This window comes from Nothoprocta perdicaria, unplaced genomic scaffold, assembly GCF_003342845.1.
Source record: "Nothoprocta perdicaria isolate Ctin4 unplaced genomic scaffold, notPer1 scaffold_25, whole genome shotgun sequence".
NCBI classification, from domain to species: domain Eukaryota; kingdom Metazoa; phylum Chordata; class Aves; order Tinamiformes; family Tinamidae; genus Nothoprocta; species Nothoprocta perdicaria.
Window position 1 is genome coordinate 2311424 of NW_020455477.1, and position 17500 is coordinate 2328923.

The following is a 17500-nucleotide window of genomic DNA, read 5'->3' on the forward strand; positions in this document are numbered from 1 at the left end:
AAAAAAGAAAAGAAAAAAAAAAAAGAGGCTTGAGGAAATTGAGGAAAGCTGAAGTAGAGCTGGAGGCAGGAAGGTACTGCGGGACTTGTATCCCAAGGAAAAAGCCTGAGGACACACACAGACACACTGGTCCATTACAGGGGAGCACACGTGTAACACCCACACACACCCCCACCAAATGCCACGGGGGCTGCGCGGCGCCAGCTCCGTGCTGCTCAATTTGTGACCTGGACACCCTCACTCGCTGGGCTAAAGCCCAGCCAGAAGCCCCCAAGTGATCTTTCTAATAAGTGTTTTTTCTATAAAGACTTAGTGAGATCTTGCAATGTTCCTCTGCAACCTGTGCGCACGCAGGGAGGGGACGGCGCAACCCAATCCCTGGCTTTCCGTTCTCATTGCAGTTTTAGATTTCATTAAGCAGTATATAAGAAGACATGAAGGCAACACAGTCACAAAAAGACCAAACAAAGTAGCTGGGAGCCCAGGACAGTATGTCTGAGACAAATACAAACATTTAGCGATAAAGCAATAAAACTAAAGTAGGGAGAAAAGGCGCATGCAATTAAATGGCTTTTATAAACACCTGATTGCATCAGTCTTGCCCTTCTCTAGGCCTGGCTACTTGCTGCCGATTTACTGACAATATTGAGTTCCTTTATCTTATCTGGTCCACAATATTAAAATCAGACCAATGTAACCTCAAATGCTAGCAGTCTGTCTGTGCTGCAGTCCGTAATTTTTGCTTCTTAGGTAATCTTTTTAAGGATTATTATTTTCATGGAAGTTTTTGTGCTTACTTTTCCTATTAAAACCCCCTTTTTTTTTTTTTTAAAATACATGAGAGGCCTATCAGAGTATTGCCTAGCACACAAACCGAACACTTGAAAATGTTGAACACTTGAAATGCTGCCTTGAAGAAGCAGTATTTGTGTTACATTTGCTCATAGAGCTGCTCCGTTACCCCTTCCGTTCAGCAGCATCCACCCATCTGCAGAGCATGCCCCTCTTTCCCTGGATACTGCTGGACATCAGTGAAGAAGGTCAGGTTTTGGCTGGGGTAGCTTCTCCCACCTCCACAGTGCATCCAAACTGTCCAAGCTTCCTCAATACCCAGATCAACACGGGGAAGAGGCCAAAGGCTTGAGCAGCAGCTGAGCTGGGAGGTTTAATTGAAGGCGGCATTTCGAGAATTAAAGAGTAATTATTTGTCTCTTAACCTTGCTGACCTGTTTGGTGGCCCGAGGAAACACTCTGTTCGAACTACCACCATCACAGGCAAAAATCCCTGAGCTCGGTTTCAGAGGTGTTGAGTGGCCTGGAATCCCACAGCTTTCTAAACACCGGGAAGAGACACGTGGAGCAGAGCAGCTCACCCGAGGTCCTTCTGTGCACAGTGCTTGCTCTCAGCAAGGTGCTTGGCTGGAAGAATAGCAAAAACACAGCCACCAAGGGAGCAGCACAAGGCACTTCACCAACCCAGGAGCAGAGGGTTGTCTTCTGCAGAGGACAAACTTTGCAGGCAAGCATTCAGGTGCAGTGAAATCACCCCGTTAGGGATGTAGGAGCATTAAGGTGGGCTTCTCTTCTGCCCATAGCAGCCTGGTCTCTGCCCTCCCTCGCTGTATTTTGCCTGCCCAGGGATGCCTCTCAAGACGGGACCAGCAAAGAACCGCCTCGCAGCGCAGCCCCCGCTGCTGGGCGAGTGGGTGCTCGCCCTTGCCGCATCCCTGTAGCTCCTTGCGCGGGATTAGCCTGCAGGATCCCTCCCGGGGCCGTGGCGGGCAGGGGGCTGCGGGGCAGGCGCCCGGCTCCGCGTTGGCTCGTCGGCCCCCGCGCGCAGCCCTGCCTTTGTGCGCGGGGGATTTCTGCCGGCCGCTTTTGTCGGGGCCTCAGAAACGGCCTGCGGCAGGGGCCCATTCGCCCGATTTCCACGCTCCATCTGTGGCATCCATCAGCGGGGCCGCGGCTGGGGCCCGGGCCGCATTGAGGGCGGCGACACCTGCCCGGCGCCCGCGGGCCGCACAAAGGCGCCCATGGGGACGGACGCCGCCGGGATGGGCGGGCGGGGAGGGGGCGGCCCGGCGCGCGGCGGGGGGCACCCGGGCTCCCCCCGAGCCCCGCGCCCCGACGGAAAGGGAGCCCAGCCCCTGCGACTGCGGGAACGGCGCAGACAAAGGGCGGAAAAGAGGGAAAACGGGGAAAATCGCGATGGGAGCCAGGCCCTACGCTCATGCCGGGCATTTTCCGCATCAATCTCCAGAAGGGGTTTACTGGAAGTAATGGGGAGTCAAATGATGCCGGCTCTCCCAGCACTGATCCTGGGGCGGCTCTGGCTGACTAGAAGAGCCTCCTTTTTTCCCCAAAACGGCGCCCGCAGGAGAACCAGCCATCATTTTAATCCGCAGCCGAGGTCCCCGCGCGGCCAGCCAGGGCCGGCACACAGCGAGGGGCCGTTGGAGAGCAAACACGGCCTGCCAGGCCAGCGCTAATCACAGCAGCGCAAATGAACGCCGACACGCAACAACTCCCCGAGAGCCGCCCCGCGGCGGGCGCTGCGCGCCGCTCGTGAGCACGGCAGGCGGCGGGGAGCAGCGCGCGGCGCTCACGCCACCGCGCAGCCACCGGCGACGCGTCTGAAACCCTCAGCTGAGCTCCAAGTTTACCTAAGGCACGTGCCAAAGCTTAGAAAAGCACCCCAAAATTGAGGGCTCTGACTGTGGCGCTTTTGGCAGGCGGACCAGGCTTCTGAGCTGCCGTTTCATCTGAATCGCTCTTTGCTTTCTGTGCTTCATCATGGATTTTATCAATGAGTGAAGAAGAGTGGGGAGCTGGGGGCACCCCAAATATCACCCACCAGGTCCCAGCCCCAAAGCTGCATCCACATTTTCGCAGCCCAGCGCCTCTCCTTCCACTGTAGGAAAAGGAGAAAACAGTTTTCCAAGACGGCAAAAAGCAACATACAAAGTCCCAGAAGATTTATTGTTGGGGTTAAAATTAAACACGCTCATGCCAGCTCCTATTTCCCTATAGAAAATAAAAAAGTGAAAGCCTAGAATCAGAAAGTATATGATGAACAACACTCCATCTTCCTATAAAGCAAGGGAATACCTAGCACATCGTGAAATACAATTACTAGCAAAGTTTCTTTTAACCCTTTTTACAGTCGTCTTCACTGTAATACATTTAAAAAAAGAAACACAGAAACGAACTCAAAAAGCAACCCTCTGTTCCAGACATGAATATCGCTCATCTAACAAGGATTAAGTCACACTTCAATTACCCCTTTGAAAACGGCCGCTATTTGCAAAGGGCATACTTACAAAAACATTGTAAATGGCTTTTTTTAAACTCCACAGGCACTTCACAAAAGTCTTCAGTAAGAGAATGAGAGAAATGGGAAGAAAATATGTTGCTGTTTAAGTAAACCGATTGATAAAAGTAATTATTCGGTTAAGGGAATTCAAAAAGAGCAGCCCTGTCTCCCGCGTGGAAAGTCAGCACAGAGGGAAGAGGCAGCCAGAATAGCGATAAAAAGGGATATTTTGGAGGGGGGTGCGAGGCATTTTTATTTTACTTGGACTGATTCACTTTGAGAAACGCGCTTTGTACAGCAAAGTGCAGAGGAAAACGGTAGCGGCAGTAAAAGGAAACGGCCAACAGTGACTTTTATTTACAATTACCAAGAGACAGGCTATTATTGACCATATGTGCCACAATCGCCCTCCTTATCATGGGTTGGCCATCGTGTCCATTGGGAGCTGTTAATGAACTGGGTAATTGAGCTGCTGACATGTGTTACCAAAACAAAACAATAGGAAGAAGAGACAAATGAACATTTTATTTGCCAATCAGAGTAGGTTCCGCTTTTCAGAGAGCTCTGCCTAAGTAAGTGGCTGAATACATAAAACAGTGCATTGAAGGCAAGCAGATGCATGCACAATAATGGTTAACTGACAGCCTATGGCCCATCTGTGCTTAACATTTTGTTAAAGAAATTACTTGACTTGCTAAAGAGACAAATCATACAGCTGCCCCAAGTGCTGCATTATAAGAGATAAATCATTAGCTAAACTGTTTCATGCTTAAAATGACACTGCATATTAACAGTTATGCAGGGACATTTTGTCAGCACAGCTTGACACAGTTATAACTTACAAAAATGTGACAGCTCAGAGCTATTCAACGATTTCAGCTCAGCAGAGAATGACAACACTGCGAAAACAATTTCGCCACACAAACAATAGACAATTCATAGTCTCTTCTTTTAAAATTATATTTGATTTTTCTCTGGAATGATGAAATAATATGGAAAGGAAAAAAAAACAGCCAGCATCTAACTCTTCTGCGCCATTAATCTGCTAGCATGTACTTCATTCAAAACCACAGAGCATCAAAAAGGAACACATTCCAGTTTAAATATCAAAGAGCGCATCACCAGCACTAAGAATAAATGGCTAATTCTCAGCTGAGCATGAAAGGATGAAGAGTCTCCAGAGTGAAAAGAAGGGAAGAGGAAACGGCAAACGCAACTGGTACAAAAATCTCTTCTTATTCCACTACCTTCTCTTCCAAAGAGAGATTTGCTTTGTTGAAATAAGCAGTGTTAAAGTACTTGGCAATTCTGCATTGAGCCTGATCCTGCACTTAAGTTTCACTGCTGTAAATTTGCACAGAAGATTATTACTATTTTATAATGCAAACTGAAAAAAGGCAAATGCATTGAGGATCTGTGGCTACAGGTAGCACACGCTGGTGCCAACAAAAGGTAAAGTAAATGTTCAACTTTTCCCCCAAAATCATAACTTTTCAAATCTTCCTGAAGGGAGATAGGATGAGCCTTGGTTTTTAAGCATTGCAACATCTTGACTTCCCACTAAATAAATAAATTTCAAGGAAAATTTCCAAACTTAACATAAAAGAATGATTTTGCCTCCTATATTACAAAAAAAAAAGTGTACATAAAATATTCAAGTCCTAAAAGAGGCTTGTTCTCTAGCATCTTGAGGACTGATATTTGAAATGGTACTTTGATACAAATCATAAATTTAAGAATAAAGCTAAACCTTTCTTGAACAATACCCAGAACATATTAAGGAATAACTGGCAACATGGCTTAAAGGCAGTATCAGCTGACGAAACAAGTGACTGGTAGCCAATTAAGACAGAAAAATTGAGTATTGGGAGATTAATTTTTTTCACCTGATAATTAAATGAAGCAAACAAAGGAGTCTCTGGATAAGTAAGGGAACTGTACTAGCAAGTTCAAGCATTGCAAATAATTGAGCTGTCAGAGCAATCTCATACTATATAGGCAATACGAAGGCTTTGGGGAAAAACAAACCAACAAAACTACAAATTCTTCTTGGTTCAATGACTTTTGGTTTTGCAATAAAAGAATACACAAGTCATACAAGCTGATCGGATTTACCAAACATTTTAAGATGGGAGAAGCTTACAAGAATCTTCAAAAACAGCTCGGGGTTACTTCACTGGATTTGGACCAGCTTGCAGCATCAGCATGGCCAAAACATTTTTTTTTTTTTTTTTAAAGAAAAAAGTAAACAGTACCATTAAGATAAAACAATTTGAGAATATTTAAATACATTTTTTTTAAAGTTTTTCAACTAGTTCTAGGACCTGTTTTAATACTATTATTGACTCCAAAAAGCATGGACAAAGCCACATAGTTCTACATAGTTTCATCTCTGTGACAAAATTATGGAATAACATTATATATTTTGTCCTCACAAGCATCCATGGGAAATGAAGACCATGATTTCTTTTTAAAATCACTGCTGAAGCTAAACTGCCCCTCAAACCCCTTTACACACCATAGAACACAACTGAATGTCACAACTGTGTCCATCACTTTTATAATTTGGGATGGTCACCAGATTCCCATACTTTTTTTTATTATTATTTAAAACAGAAAAACTTATTAATGAATACTCATTTTGCTCAACAAATCATTCTATCTTGCCAAACAGATGGCCATATTTTTGTGGAAGAAAACCAGAAGTGCCACTGATTTTCATTTTCCAGCCTTTGGCTTAATCAATAGCTTCTCTTCCAGCCAAATCTGCTATTTACTCCAGGTCGCTCTCCCTACGGCTACACGGGTGTTGGAAGTGACATCCCGCAGAGCACGGAGGGTGCATAAAGGATGAAAACCTATAACAACGATGATTGCTGCTGAATCCTCAACACTAATCCAAAATTATTTGGCTAAACCCATTCACACTTGAACCTTCCTTGAAACCTCACCTAGTGCAAGGGCTCATTGAGCACAACTTGCAGTAACTTTCGCATGATCACACCAATTTAACATGTTAAATTTCACCTTTAATCCATCAATTATAGCACACTCCATTGTCGTGCTTTATATTTTGTAACCTAAAAAAAAAAAAAAAAAAAACAAAAAAAAAAACTGTTATTTTAAGCCTTTCTCAAAACAATTTGCCTGAAACAGCTCTGCAAGAGTGCAACAAAAGCAGGCAGATGATTCAGCAAAGGAGGCTGCCCCTGTTCTTGTCCTGGGGAAGCTGCTCTCCTCTCCAGTCCAGCTGGCACAGGGCAGCCCTGCCAGCCCAGGCCACCTCCCAGCACTGCAGCACAGCTTTTTTCAACTGGACATTTAAATTACAGCTTTTAAGCTGTTACCAAGTACTCAATTTATTTCCCACCCTTCTCTAGCTTCAACAGGCTTTAAATGAAGCCTTTAGCTCCTGTGTGGCCCTCGAGCATCCACCAGGTTCAGGGATTTCCTTGCACAGAGAGGAGGCACAAGGTAGATGGCCTTTAGTTCAGGTCCTTATTTCCAGGGGGGAAGCCAGCGAAGCAGCCTGAGCTATTTTTGGACCATGAAAAGGGGCTTGTTGTTAGATGATCACCCACGCACTGGACATCAATGGTTTCATTAAAGCCAATGAGCCCATCCTCCAGGAGAAAAGAAAAAAGGGCAAGTCCTTTAAGATAACAGTGAAAGCAAAGAGCTCTGCAATGTTTAACTGGCTCAAAACACCAAAAAAAAAGCAAAAATAAGAACCCGGAAAAGTTTCTTAGCTGCACATTTGGATCTCTGTAAAATCAGCACCACTGAACTGCGAGGCTCTCGAAGGAGTTGACAACATCCGTGTAAAGGTCCTTGTTGCTTCCCAGAGGTTCACAGCATTGCAATTGGGGAGAAACGTGAGGAAAGCTGGGATCAACTGAGGTGCCTGATCCATAGCAAGAGCTCTATGGCAAAACACGGTGAGGGAGGTTTCTTAGGGGAAATAACAGAAGCAGTTCTGGGTGTTTCTAATTTCTGTAGAAAACATAAATGCTCCACATTCAAAAGCCGCAGCATTTCTTGAACAGTGACTTTTCACTGCTGCAAGTTGCTGGGCATTCGCTTGCCCCCATGTAAAACTGTAACAAGTCCTACGGTAGGAGCTCGAGCGTGACTACTTAAAAGCCCTACTGAGTCCCCAAAGTCCATCCAGAAAAGGAAAATCCCCAACAAGGGGCACTGGAAGTGCAGCCACCTAACAGCACACCAAAACTACTGCTTCCATCGGGATCCAGTGTCCAGCTGTGCTCTACAGCCCCATCACACCTGCAACCAGCTGTGCTTGCACCATCAGGTCCTTCACACAGAAACATCAGGAGCACCTACCACGCTGAACCCCGGCCATAAACAGGGCTCCTGCCTACTACACTAACACAAATAACAACCAAGAAGCCTGGAAACCTTGCTTATGTCTTTGGTGACAACCACTGTCGTGACAGGGTTGAAACACCCTGTTAGACTTTCCAAATCGCAGTCTAAGATCACTTACCAAACTGCTTCTAAACCAACTTTGACCCAGACTCTGCTCTGGTCAACATTCATTTAATTCTAACATATATCGTCATGTATAAGTGGATTAACCAATATGTGGCATGGATAACTCCACAGTGAATGCCCAGATTGTGATCTTCAAAGCTGAACCCTGCATCTGCCATTAAAATTAATAACAGTCATGGGGTTCTGTTAGGGTAACAGAATTTATATTGCTAAAATCCTCACGTTGCCCCAAGTCTCCCACTCACAGAATACACACACACAAAAACACAAAGTGTAAAACATTCAGATTCATTTTGCAATTAAACTACTCAGGGTGAGGAGAGAAGAAAAAAAAAAGTAGGTTGCAAAGGTGGCTCCATCAAAACAGAATCATCTCTAGCATCAACATTCTCTCCACCTTGCTTTTTCAATCCTTCGTTGCTCAGAAAGCTCCCTATATTTTTTAAGGCACAAAGATGGTTTAAGTACCATTTGTATTTTTGAACAAGTATTTGCAATTTACTGAAAACACACACAAAAAAAATTAAACTCAGAGCCTGTGCAAGAAAGTCTGGAGCATCTCTGAGACAGCTTGCACTGAGCAGAACATCATTGCCTGTCGCAGAACAGTCATGCATTTAACAAAAAATGACAAAAACAAGAATCTTTTCCTTCAGTGACATTATTATATAGAAGATATTCATTGAATATTCATTACAACCTGGAACTATCAAGGTTCATCAAAAGGTTTGTGATCTTTCTAAGCAAGCCTGGACTTTGTTTTGAACAAAAAAAATGGGCCTATTTATGGTTTTGCATCAAAGTCATGTGAAATGTGTGGTTTTACATGGCTTCAATTAGAGAGCAGCCTGAGGCAGAAGTTCAGATCCTGATCTGGATCCAGACCCACCCAAAGCTGAGGGACATTTAGGCTAAGACACTAGATTAGCATCCATCCCCAAGTCCAATGCAAAAGCCACGTGGGACCCACTGGACTTTTTTAAGCTCCAGATTTCGGCAGGTTTTCTGACCTGGCGTCGCAGTAGCAAGGTCCTTGGGAGGTCTAATGGGAGCTGAGACCTGCAAGACACTGCTTGAACCTTGCAAACCAAGTCCACAGCATCTTCCTAGCTCTTGCAATTAAGCTTTAAGACATAAGGAAAAAAAGAAGCTCAAAATTAACAGTTGTATTGACAGTTTTATAGAGCCCTCAAGGCTCTGCATGCATGCAAAGACAGTGGGACATTTTAAAATTAAAGGGAAATAGCAGTCAAGTTTCTAAGGAGGATTCACTTAGTAAAGGGCAGAATTCAAAACAATTTTGAAAGTAATCCTTTGGCTATAAATCATTCTCTCTGCAGTGGAAAACTGGAGCACTCTCGTTCTGATGCTTGTCTTAATTGGCATTCAGTTGTTTTTCTCCTTTAAAGCAGTTGTTTATTACATTAGTGGACATCATGCTGCAAAAGCTAATGTTGCCATTGGCTTCTCTAGGAGCAAGATGAACTCTTCATTTTCTCCTGATAATCCCAAAGCCTCATTCTGCTACTTTTAGTACTAAAAACAAGGCAGAAAGGCTTCTCGAAGTCCATTTGATCCTGCTGAGCCCCGGAAGGAAACATTCCCATTCTCCTTTCTCCTCTCCATCCCTTTTTCTGTCCACCACCGAAGAGAAGCAGCTTTCACCCCAGTTTGGCCTTCAGGACCTTGCAATTGGCCACACGCAGTGGGATCTCAGTGGCTGGGACAGCCGAGCTCAGCCCAAACCCAGCTGCAACACAACGTATTTTACAAAGCTCGACTCACTGCATCTTCGCACAGGTATCCTCACAAACAAAATTAAAGCCAATCCTGCAAAGCCTTTTGAGCATTTATATGAAACTCAATGGAGCTGCCATTAAACGTGAACACTTCCAGCCTCCTAGGAATCCACTCCCTTTCACAAGATTTCCTGCGGTAACAGGCGCTTCAGGGCAAGGCCTTTGCACCTTGTTAGGGACGGAGGCTTCCAAATCAGTATCCACAGAGCTGCAGCAGATTATCCCAGGAAAGGTTCGGCCGCGTGGCCTTGGAGCGTGTTTCTAATTCACATCATTTCATGCTTCAGCCCATCGCTGCGGCTGGGCGAGGAAGGGAACCTTTCCCATCACAAGGCTCATCCCGAGCTTCCCCCCATGCCAGCCTGTGTTAGGAGAAAAGTGGAACCTCGTTCGAACTTTTCATGGGAAGGAAAGAAGGACATGTGGCCCTCGCTGAAGACACAGCAGGAACCTCCACATGGCACCACCTGCGCCCTGGAGATTCCATGAGACCCACTTGGGACACTATCCATCCTGGAGCAGCTCTTCTGTGCCTGCTTTTAGACACCAAGTGGATCTTTCTGAGAGCACAGACAAAAACAGTACTCATCTACCCCCAAAATCCCATTCTCTAACCCTGAGAGCTGTTTCTTCTCCCCACCCTTTTTTGGGGGATTTTCTTCATTTAATTGCAGCCATGAACACAGATTGCAAAAAGTACCAGACCTCTGCATTAAAAAGATAGAACTGTGCTGGAACAACTAGACTGCAAAGCAACAAGCATGTTACCCTTTAAACGAGCGTGCTGGGGCTCCCCATTACGGTAACAGGCATCTCTGCAGTTAAGGACTTGTCAGTGCATAGTTACACACTAAATGCACAGTTCAGGGCTACAATAAGTATCTAATTAAAAAAAAAAAGTTCTAGCAGGTAATCACTTCACCGTCACTTCCAATCATGTTGGCTCTCAAAAATATCCAATTATCTTTGCACATTGTATTTTAATCACCATTCAATGCAGACATAATCGGCTTTAGTGAGCAGACATATTTATTATTCCTGCAGTTATGCTCTTCTCTTCCCTCCTCCCAGAGCCCAACCACAAGTTGTGCCCTTCAAACCAGAACGACATGGGAGTCACAATATTTTGAACAGCCTCACTGCAGGTCCTATTTTGTTTTCGTCACCAGGGAGCAGCTGAGCTGCGGTCAAACAAGCAACCGTTGGGAAGCAGAGCAGCCCGCACGGATCCGCTGCGGCGCATGGAGCGCTGCTGGCTCCGTCTGCTGGGGATCCCGTGGCCCCGGAGCAGGGAGGAGCGGGAACGGGAGGAACGGCGCCCAGGAGGAGTCACACGGAAAGATTTACAATATCCCCGCTGCAAAGGAGCTCGTGTTGGCAGCAGCATCTCCTCCAAAAGCAAGACTCATCTGTCCGCTAGAGCATCGGCTCTCACGCCCGAGGACGAAGCGCGAGGATATTGCCAAGAATCCATACAAAACTATAATTCAGCTTTCTGTTTAGCAAGGAAAAAAATTAAAAGGAAAAAGGAAAACCTAAATTCAGCAGCCTGCTCGGTTAAGGATGCCAGGCCATGCGCTTTCCCGGCTGCTGCTCTCCCCCAGCCCCTCGCGCACGACAGCGGCCGCCGCGCGCGCGGAGCGGGTCCCCCTCCCGACCACGCTGACCCAAAGATAAACTTTGACCCAATGTTTGCTAATAACACTTCTTCTTAAGATGCCTTGTTTCTTTTATGAACTACCGCTTGACTCCCGGATCCAGAGGCTGACACGCATTAATATACATTTCTGGGTGCCCTTTGACTTGGCCATCAAGACCCTTTGACCCCACACTTGATTCCTAAACCCTGCCAATTGTTTGAAAATTGCAAAAGAAATACTTATTTTCTAGTGAGAATTAATCTTGGCCATGTTTTATTAAGTATTTCTCTTATCTTTTTTAACTTATTTCATTTAAATGGAGTTTAACAGATATTTAGTTCATTTAGTGGCTTTTCTGACTGTGAAAAACCCTAGTGATACTCAGAGTTTGATCCTTTGTTTTCAGGCTTTGCAAAATTCCCAATAGTAACTCAAGTGTCTCCATGCCTTAAAACAAATGCAGCCTATGAACAAAAACATTTTCTAAAATGCCTGCCTTCTGCACCCCATTCCAGACTTATCCATGTATTTATGCAATTTAAGAGTTTCTCAGATGCTCTCACACTGCCCTGCAGATGCAAACCTGCAGCCACGAAACAGTGGCAGGACTTCCATCCACCACCCTGTCAGGGAGACCCAGCCCCTCGGGGCCAGTTTCTCACCAACACCTCAAAGTTTTAGGCTGAGTTCTTATAAGAAGACTTTTTTTTTTTTTTAACTGTTTCTAAGCAAATATGTATTATAATTAAAGAAAAATATAACATATATTTTAACGTATAAATATGTAAATCATAGCATACAGGGAGGACAGGGTGCAGAGACTCCCCTCTCAACCTGACCTGCCTGTCGCCCACTTCCCAACACATTCCAGGATGGAAGTTCCTAATTCCCGGCATCACATTACGCCGCGGCAGGACGGGCAGCACCTCTGCCTGGTTTATATCGGGCTGGGGGAGCGCCCAGCAGCGCGAATGCTCCCCAGCGCTCGGATGCTGCATTGAGTGCACGCGGAAACAAAAGGGCTCCGGACTCAGGACACTGCAACTGAGCGGGTTTGGCAAGCTAAAGCATCCAGCCTGTGTTTTCCTTTGTAATATCCAGCAGAGCCTCAGTAATTGCCATGTTGCGTCCTCAGAGCTGCTCTAGTTCTTCTTTTTGCTAAGCACAGATATTTCCCACAAACTCCAAGTAAAGCCTTTCTCCAAAACAAACAGAACACAACGAAATGCAGGGATATAGGGAAATACGATAAGCAGGGATACGTCAGGCAGCTGGACCCACAAGGGAAGGGAGAAGCCAGATGCACTCAGATTCAGCCTGGAGCTGCAGCGGGTGAGAGGCTCCACTTGGAGGGCATTGGAGAAACATTCAGTGCTCCTGAGTATCTCCCTGTGTCCCAGGGAGAGACATTCTGGTGGGAAAGCAGCATCCCAGGGTTGTCACGAGCAGCACATGGCTGTCACATCCTCCACAGACACCTGCAGCACAGAGCACCCCTTACTGCCCTGCGGGATTCCCATAGACCTAGACCATGTCCAGAGACAACTACAAAAGCATCAGAGCTTGGTTTTGTTTCGTCTAGATCCAAAGTCCAAGGAAGACGGGAAGGAAGGTCCATGCAGCTACCAAAGAACATATGAAATAAGCCCTCGGGGACCTGCTCCAGCCTCCCCTTCTCAGGCAAACAGAGCTGCTACCAGGGACTCTTCTACTTGCAGCCAAAGTTAAGATTGTATTTGGAAGCAGATTGAAATCAGAGAGACGTAACCAACCAAGAGCAAAATGCCACGGCAGAAGAGCTCCTTGTCCATGTACCTTGTCCCATGTCCAGCTGGAGCTGGGAAGCTCCTCTGGGAAGCAGCATTGCCTGAGGATTTTTGCCCTTTCTAGAAATCCTGTTTGCAGCGCAAAGGGTTGTGCAACAGCTCCTCATCAGCCTCGATAAATCCAGAGGATCCTTACAAGGCCTCATCCTGCTCAAGCTTCAATATTAATGCAGTTCTTCTCTAAGGAGCCTGGTCCAAGCCCCCCCAAAACCAAATGCAGTTAATGGATTTGACTTCAGTGGTTTAGAGATAAAACCCTGCAGAATAAGAGAGCGGTCATTGGTGCTCTACAGTTATTCCAGCTGGAATTCTTAGACAGTGAAGTGTTCGTATAACGCTATTTTTTTTCTATTAATACGTATTGAGCTTTGAAACTATGCTATGCCTGACGTATATAGGAATTCCTCCTCCTTTCTTCTTTCTAAAAGAAAATTCAGTGGCCTCTATTAAAGAGAAGTTGACATTTTTGTGTGTGAAGGCAGAATCCTTCATACAAGCACAAATATACTGAATATTCTTTTAGCTTTCTTTTAGCTTATTTGCTAGACTGAAGTTCAAAGGAGGGTGCAATGCAGCCGGGGGAGGAAAAAGGAAAAAAAAAGTCCCTCTGGTTAAAATTTTGCATGCAAGATCTCAACAAAAGTGATTTGTAATTGACTGTGCCAATGCTTTTGTTTTCTCAACAACAGCGACAAAAAATGATTTTTTTCCTTCTCCCCCACAGTAAACCATTCCCAGCTGTTGATGGAGTATTTATTTTAACATGCGTTAAGTCATATTGTATATTGTCCATTTCATGTGTGCAGAGCTTTTTGAGGCAAAATTCTTTTCCATTTTGTACCAACAAATCCCCAAGTATGGCCCAATCTTGTAACGGGGTTTAGTACTCATTAATGCAAGCGGGATTCCAGGCAAGCAGGACGATGCTGGAGCCCAATGTTAATTTTACGCAAAGACAATTGCAGCATCAGGCCCAAACTCCAACACAAATTCCTCCCTCAGATTTTGTCCCACAAAAGCAACCGTCGGTCTTTCCACCAAATCCCATTATTTGTTGTAAAAAAACAATACAAGTAGTTAAATGCTGTAAGATCATGTGTGTTTCAGGGCACACTTCTCTCCATATGTCTGTTATTACACAGCTCTCTGCATCAGCTGGATCAGGACAAGAGCACTTCTCTCGCATTACTGAAACAAGGAAATAATCATGAATTTGTAATGACGACAACTTTAGGCAACTGTGAAGATAAGCTCAGGAATTTTTCTTTAAGCCAGAATCCTAAAATATGCCTGTTTATGGGCACATTCATCTGTTCAAACAGAATCATGCCCTTGTTTTGTATGGGTAAATCCAGAGCAGTGGAAAATTAAGCCCCACGGAGCTAAATTAACCAACAATGCAAAGACAACTGTGAAGAAAGGCTGAAACCCTGTCCTTAATTTACCCTGTTGGGACCAAACAACGCCGGAATCTCCCTCTACGTTGCACGGGGTTGAGCGCCATGCGCGGCTCTCCCTGGTTTGGGAGCGTGTTTTTTCCAGGGGAAGCCACGCATGCCGGCGCTTGCAGCGTGTCCAACCCCCGCAGAGGATTTTCAGCCCGCTCAGACCCACATTCTGCGTCCCAGGTTAATCGAGAAGGGCTTTTTGTTGGTTTTCTACTAGCAGCTTGCCTACAATCCTCCAGTCCACCCACTCTTTATGTATATATGTTGAATAATTATGAAGCCGCGAGTATTTATCACCTTTTCTGAGCAGTAAGCAGAAAGAAATACAATACTATTACTTCCAGCTAGTGGCTTTCCCAAGATAATTAGATAACACAGTGGACTGAAGCCTTGGTTAGCCCAATGCTGTTCAAGTTAAGTGATTGACATGCCTCTGTCTGGCTGCTCTATTAACTGTTTCATTTTGTTGCTATTTGCAGTTTGCTTGGCTAATACTCCGAACAAATACAGACTGTTTCTTTAGCCCCTTTTTTCTCTTTGACCTTCTCCTGCCCATTTTCTTTGAGTCACTTCAAACTGCCTTGAAAAGGCCTGTTGAATGCGCACAGTCCATCAGAGTCCCAGGTTCATCCCATTCCTTGCCCTGAAAGCCTTACTTCAAAGATAGGCCGCATTCTTTAATTGCCCTTTGAATTAATATCAAAGGGTCACAATGCGAGTGCCAGAAGAGAAAGAGGCTTTAATGAAGCAAAGAGCTGCCATTCATTTGCAGATAAGCACGTTTTTATGCCCGACTGGTCGCCACGGCTAAATGCTCGGGGAAGAGGAGGCCGCAGAGGCAGAGAGGTTCTTACTTAAGTGGTGATTAGTTCAAACAAACACGAGTAAACAAATAAAAACAACACTAGGTCCTGGCAGCAGAAAATAACTTAGTATGGCCTCCTGTGTTTAAAAAAAAAAAAAAAAATTCCTATTGTGCAAATAATGCCGTTCACCCTTCCCAAAATCCTGGGGTTTGGCTCCGCAGAGCTGAGGCTCGGCCTCTCCCCTAGCCCTGCAGCTTCCCTTCACTTCCTCAGAAAGGGAGAGAGAAAAAAAAAAAAGGAAAAAAAAATTAAATTTTTTTTTTTTTGGCTTAAATTTCACTGTTGGGTGAACTTTGGGTCCCAGCCCAAAGACGCACAGTTATTTTATACCCTATGGAAACAACCGTATGAAAAACAAAATTCCTCCTGACTTTGCAATGCAGGATAAAGAACCAAAAAGTTAATTTTTACTTTTTTTTTCTCCCCTTGAGGCAGGACGCATTCAGTAGTTTGTATTTTGGTGCCTGCAGAATAATAATCTTTGCTAGTGCATTTTGCTAGCGCATTCAGTATTGTGTTAAAGTGTGGGAGGTTTTTAAAGTCACACACATAAGTGTACATAAGTGTTAAAATAACTTATATTTTAAAGATCAACTTTATTAATTGCTTAATGGTCTCTAATATTTTGTTTTAAATTTCAATACGTGGGGTTTTTTTTGGTTGACTGGCTGTTTTTCGTATTTGAAACCTATGAAGCTGCACTAAGAAAACTCACTCAGCTTCCTAATCCACCTATGCACTGTCTTCCCTTTTAAAATACCAAACATACAAATTTGACATGAGATGTTTTAACATATATTGCAATACAGTTACAGTCACTCTGCAAGTATTCAGAAGCAACAAGTTCACAGGTGCTGTCTTAGTAAGTTTTATAGTTTTTTTTTTAATATAGATTCAGGTTTCTTTGTAGAGAAATAATAACTTACTTAACAAATACAAGGTTGTTTTATTGCAGTAGTGCTATCCCCATGAAAGAGGGTTAGCTATACTCATAACAGGGTAAAAGTACTTTATAAGCACATGCACATTAGGAATTGTGCCAGTATCTCTCATAACTAAGGCGGCTGTGGACAGTCCATAGAAACGCTATCCACGTTTTTAGCCTCAATCCTTCAAAAAGGAGTTCTCATTAATATTGCAAACGCTTAAGCCTAACCCTGAGCGTTACCTGTCGCAAGACTTGGCTTTGCTGGAGTCTTCTGCCTTGGTGCTCTCAATCCCTCCGCCCCTCCCCAAAACTCAGCAAAACACAAAGAACTTGGACCTTCAACACACTGCCCATAAACTTGGTACTGGAATGCTGGGAAAGTCCTCTGTGTTGGGAAGACATGCAGTCATGGAAAACCAAACCATGGAAGAACAGAAGGCAGAAGAAGAGTTGGAGGCACAGCAGAGCTTGCCAAGCCAGGAGCTTCAGCACTAACACAACTACACTGCATCTCGTGTGAGGTAAGACCATATATTGAACAACCTCAGCACATCATTATTCCTATATTAATGGGTTTTTTTTCACTGAAACTTTTCAATTTACTGAGCTATCCTCACTTGCAATTCTGCTTTAACAGTTCCAGATTCTAGAATTTTAGATCAACTCCAAAATCTGTCCCAGAGATTTATGATATAAAACACAAAGTTGGTATCTCTCTCTCTTTTTTTTTTTTTTTTTTTTTTTTTTTTTTTTTTTTTTTTTTTTTTTTTTNTTTTTTTTTTTTTTTTTTTTTTTTTTTTTAAATATCAGGCACGCTTCTGATTTTGGAAGTTATGTCTTTTTGTGCATTTCCACATTGAAAAGGGAAAAAAACCAACCAAACAAGAAAACACTTATGTGCTGCTTGGACAGCACGTCAGAACCAGACCCATGTCAATGATGAAACAGGAGCCATCGGCATCTCCATGCTACTGCAAGTCCAACACACCCAGCCAGTTATCTGGGATAGCCACAGTTATCTCAGGCTGGAAATAATTGCTGGCCATGCCAACTACCCTCTCTTGACTAGCAGTGCAGTAGTGGTTTGCAGTTTGCATAGACCTTCCTTAACACAAATAGTTCATTTTAATTAGCACACCACCTAAAAATAAAGCAATGCGTCATG

At 44.4% G+C, this 17500-nt stretch overlaps 1 protein-coding gene across 4 annotated transcripts in view; it reads right to left on the reverse strand.

Annotated features, from left to right (window-relative positions):
- Positions 1-17500, reverse strand: part of PAX3 (paired box 3) — a 55117-nt gene that overhangs the window by 20352 nt on the left and 17265 nt on the right. Inside the window, exon 5 of one of the 4 annotated variants that reach the window (XM_026040104.1) lies at positions 9690-9698. The exons of the other annotated variants lie outside the window; for them this stretch is intronic. Coding sequence (XP_025895889.1) covers positions 9690-9698 — 9 coding nt within the window. The remainder of the gene's footprint in view (positions 1-9689; positions 9699-17500) is intronic. 4 annotated transcript variants of the gene reach the window in all.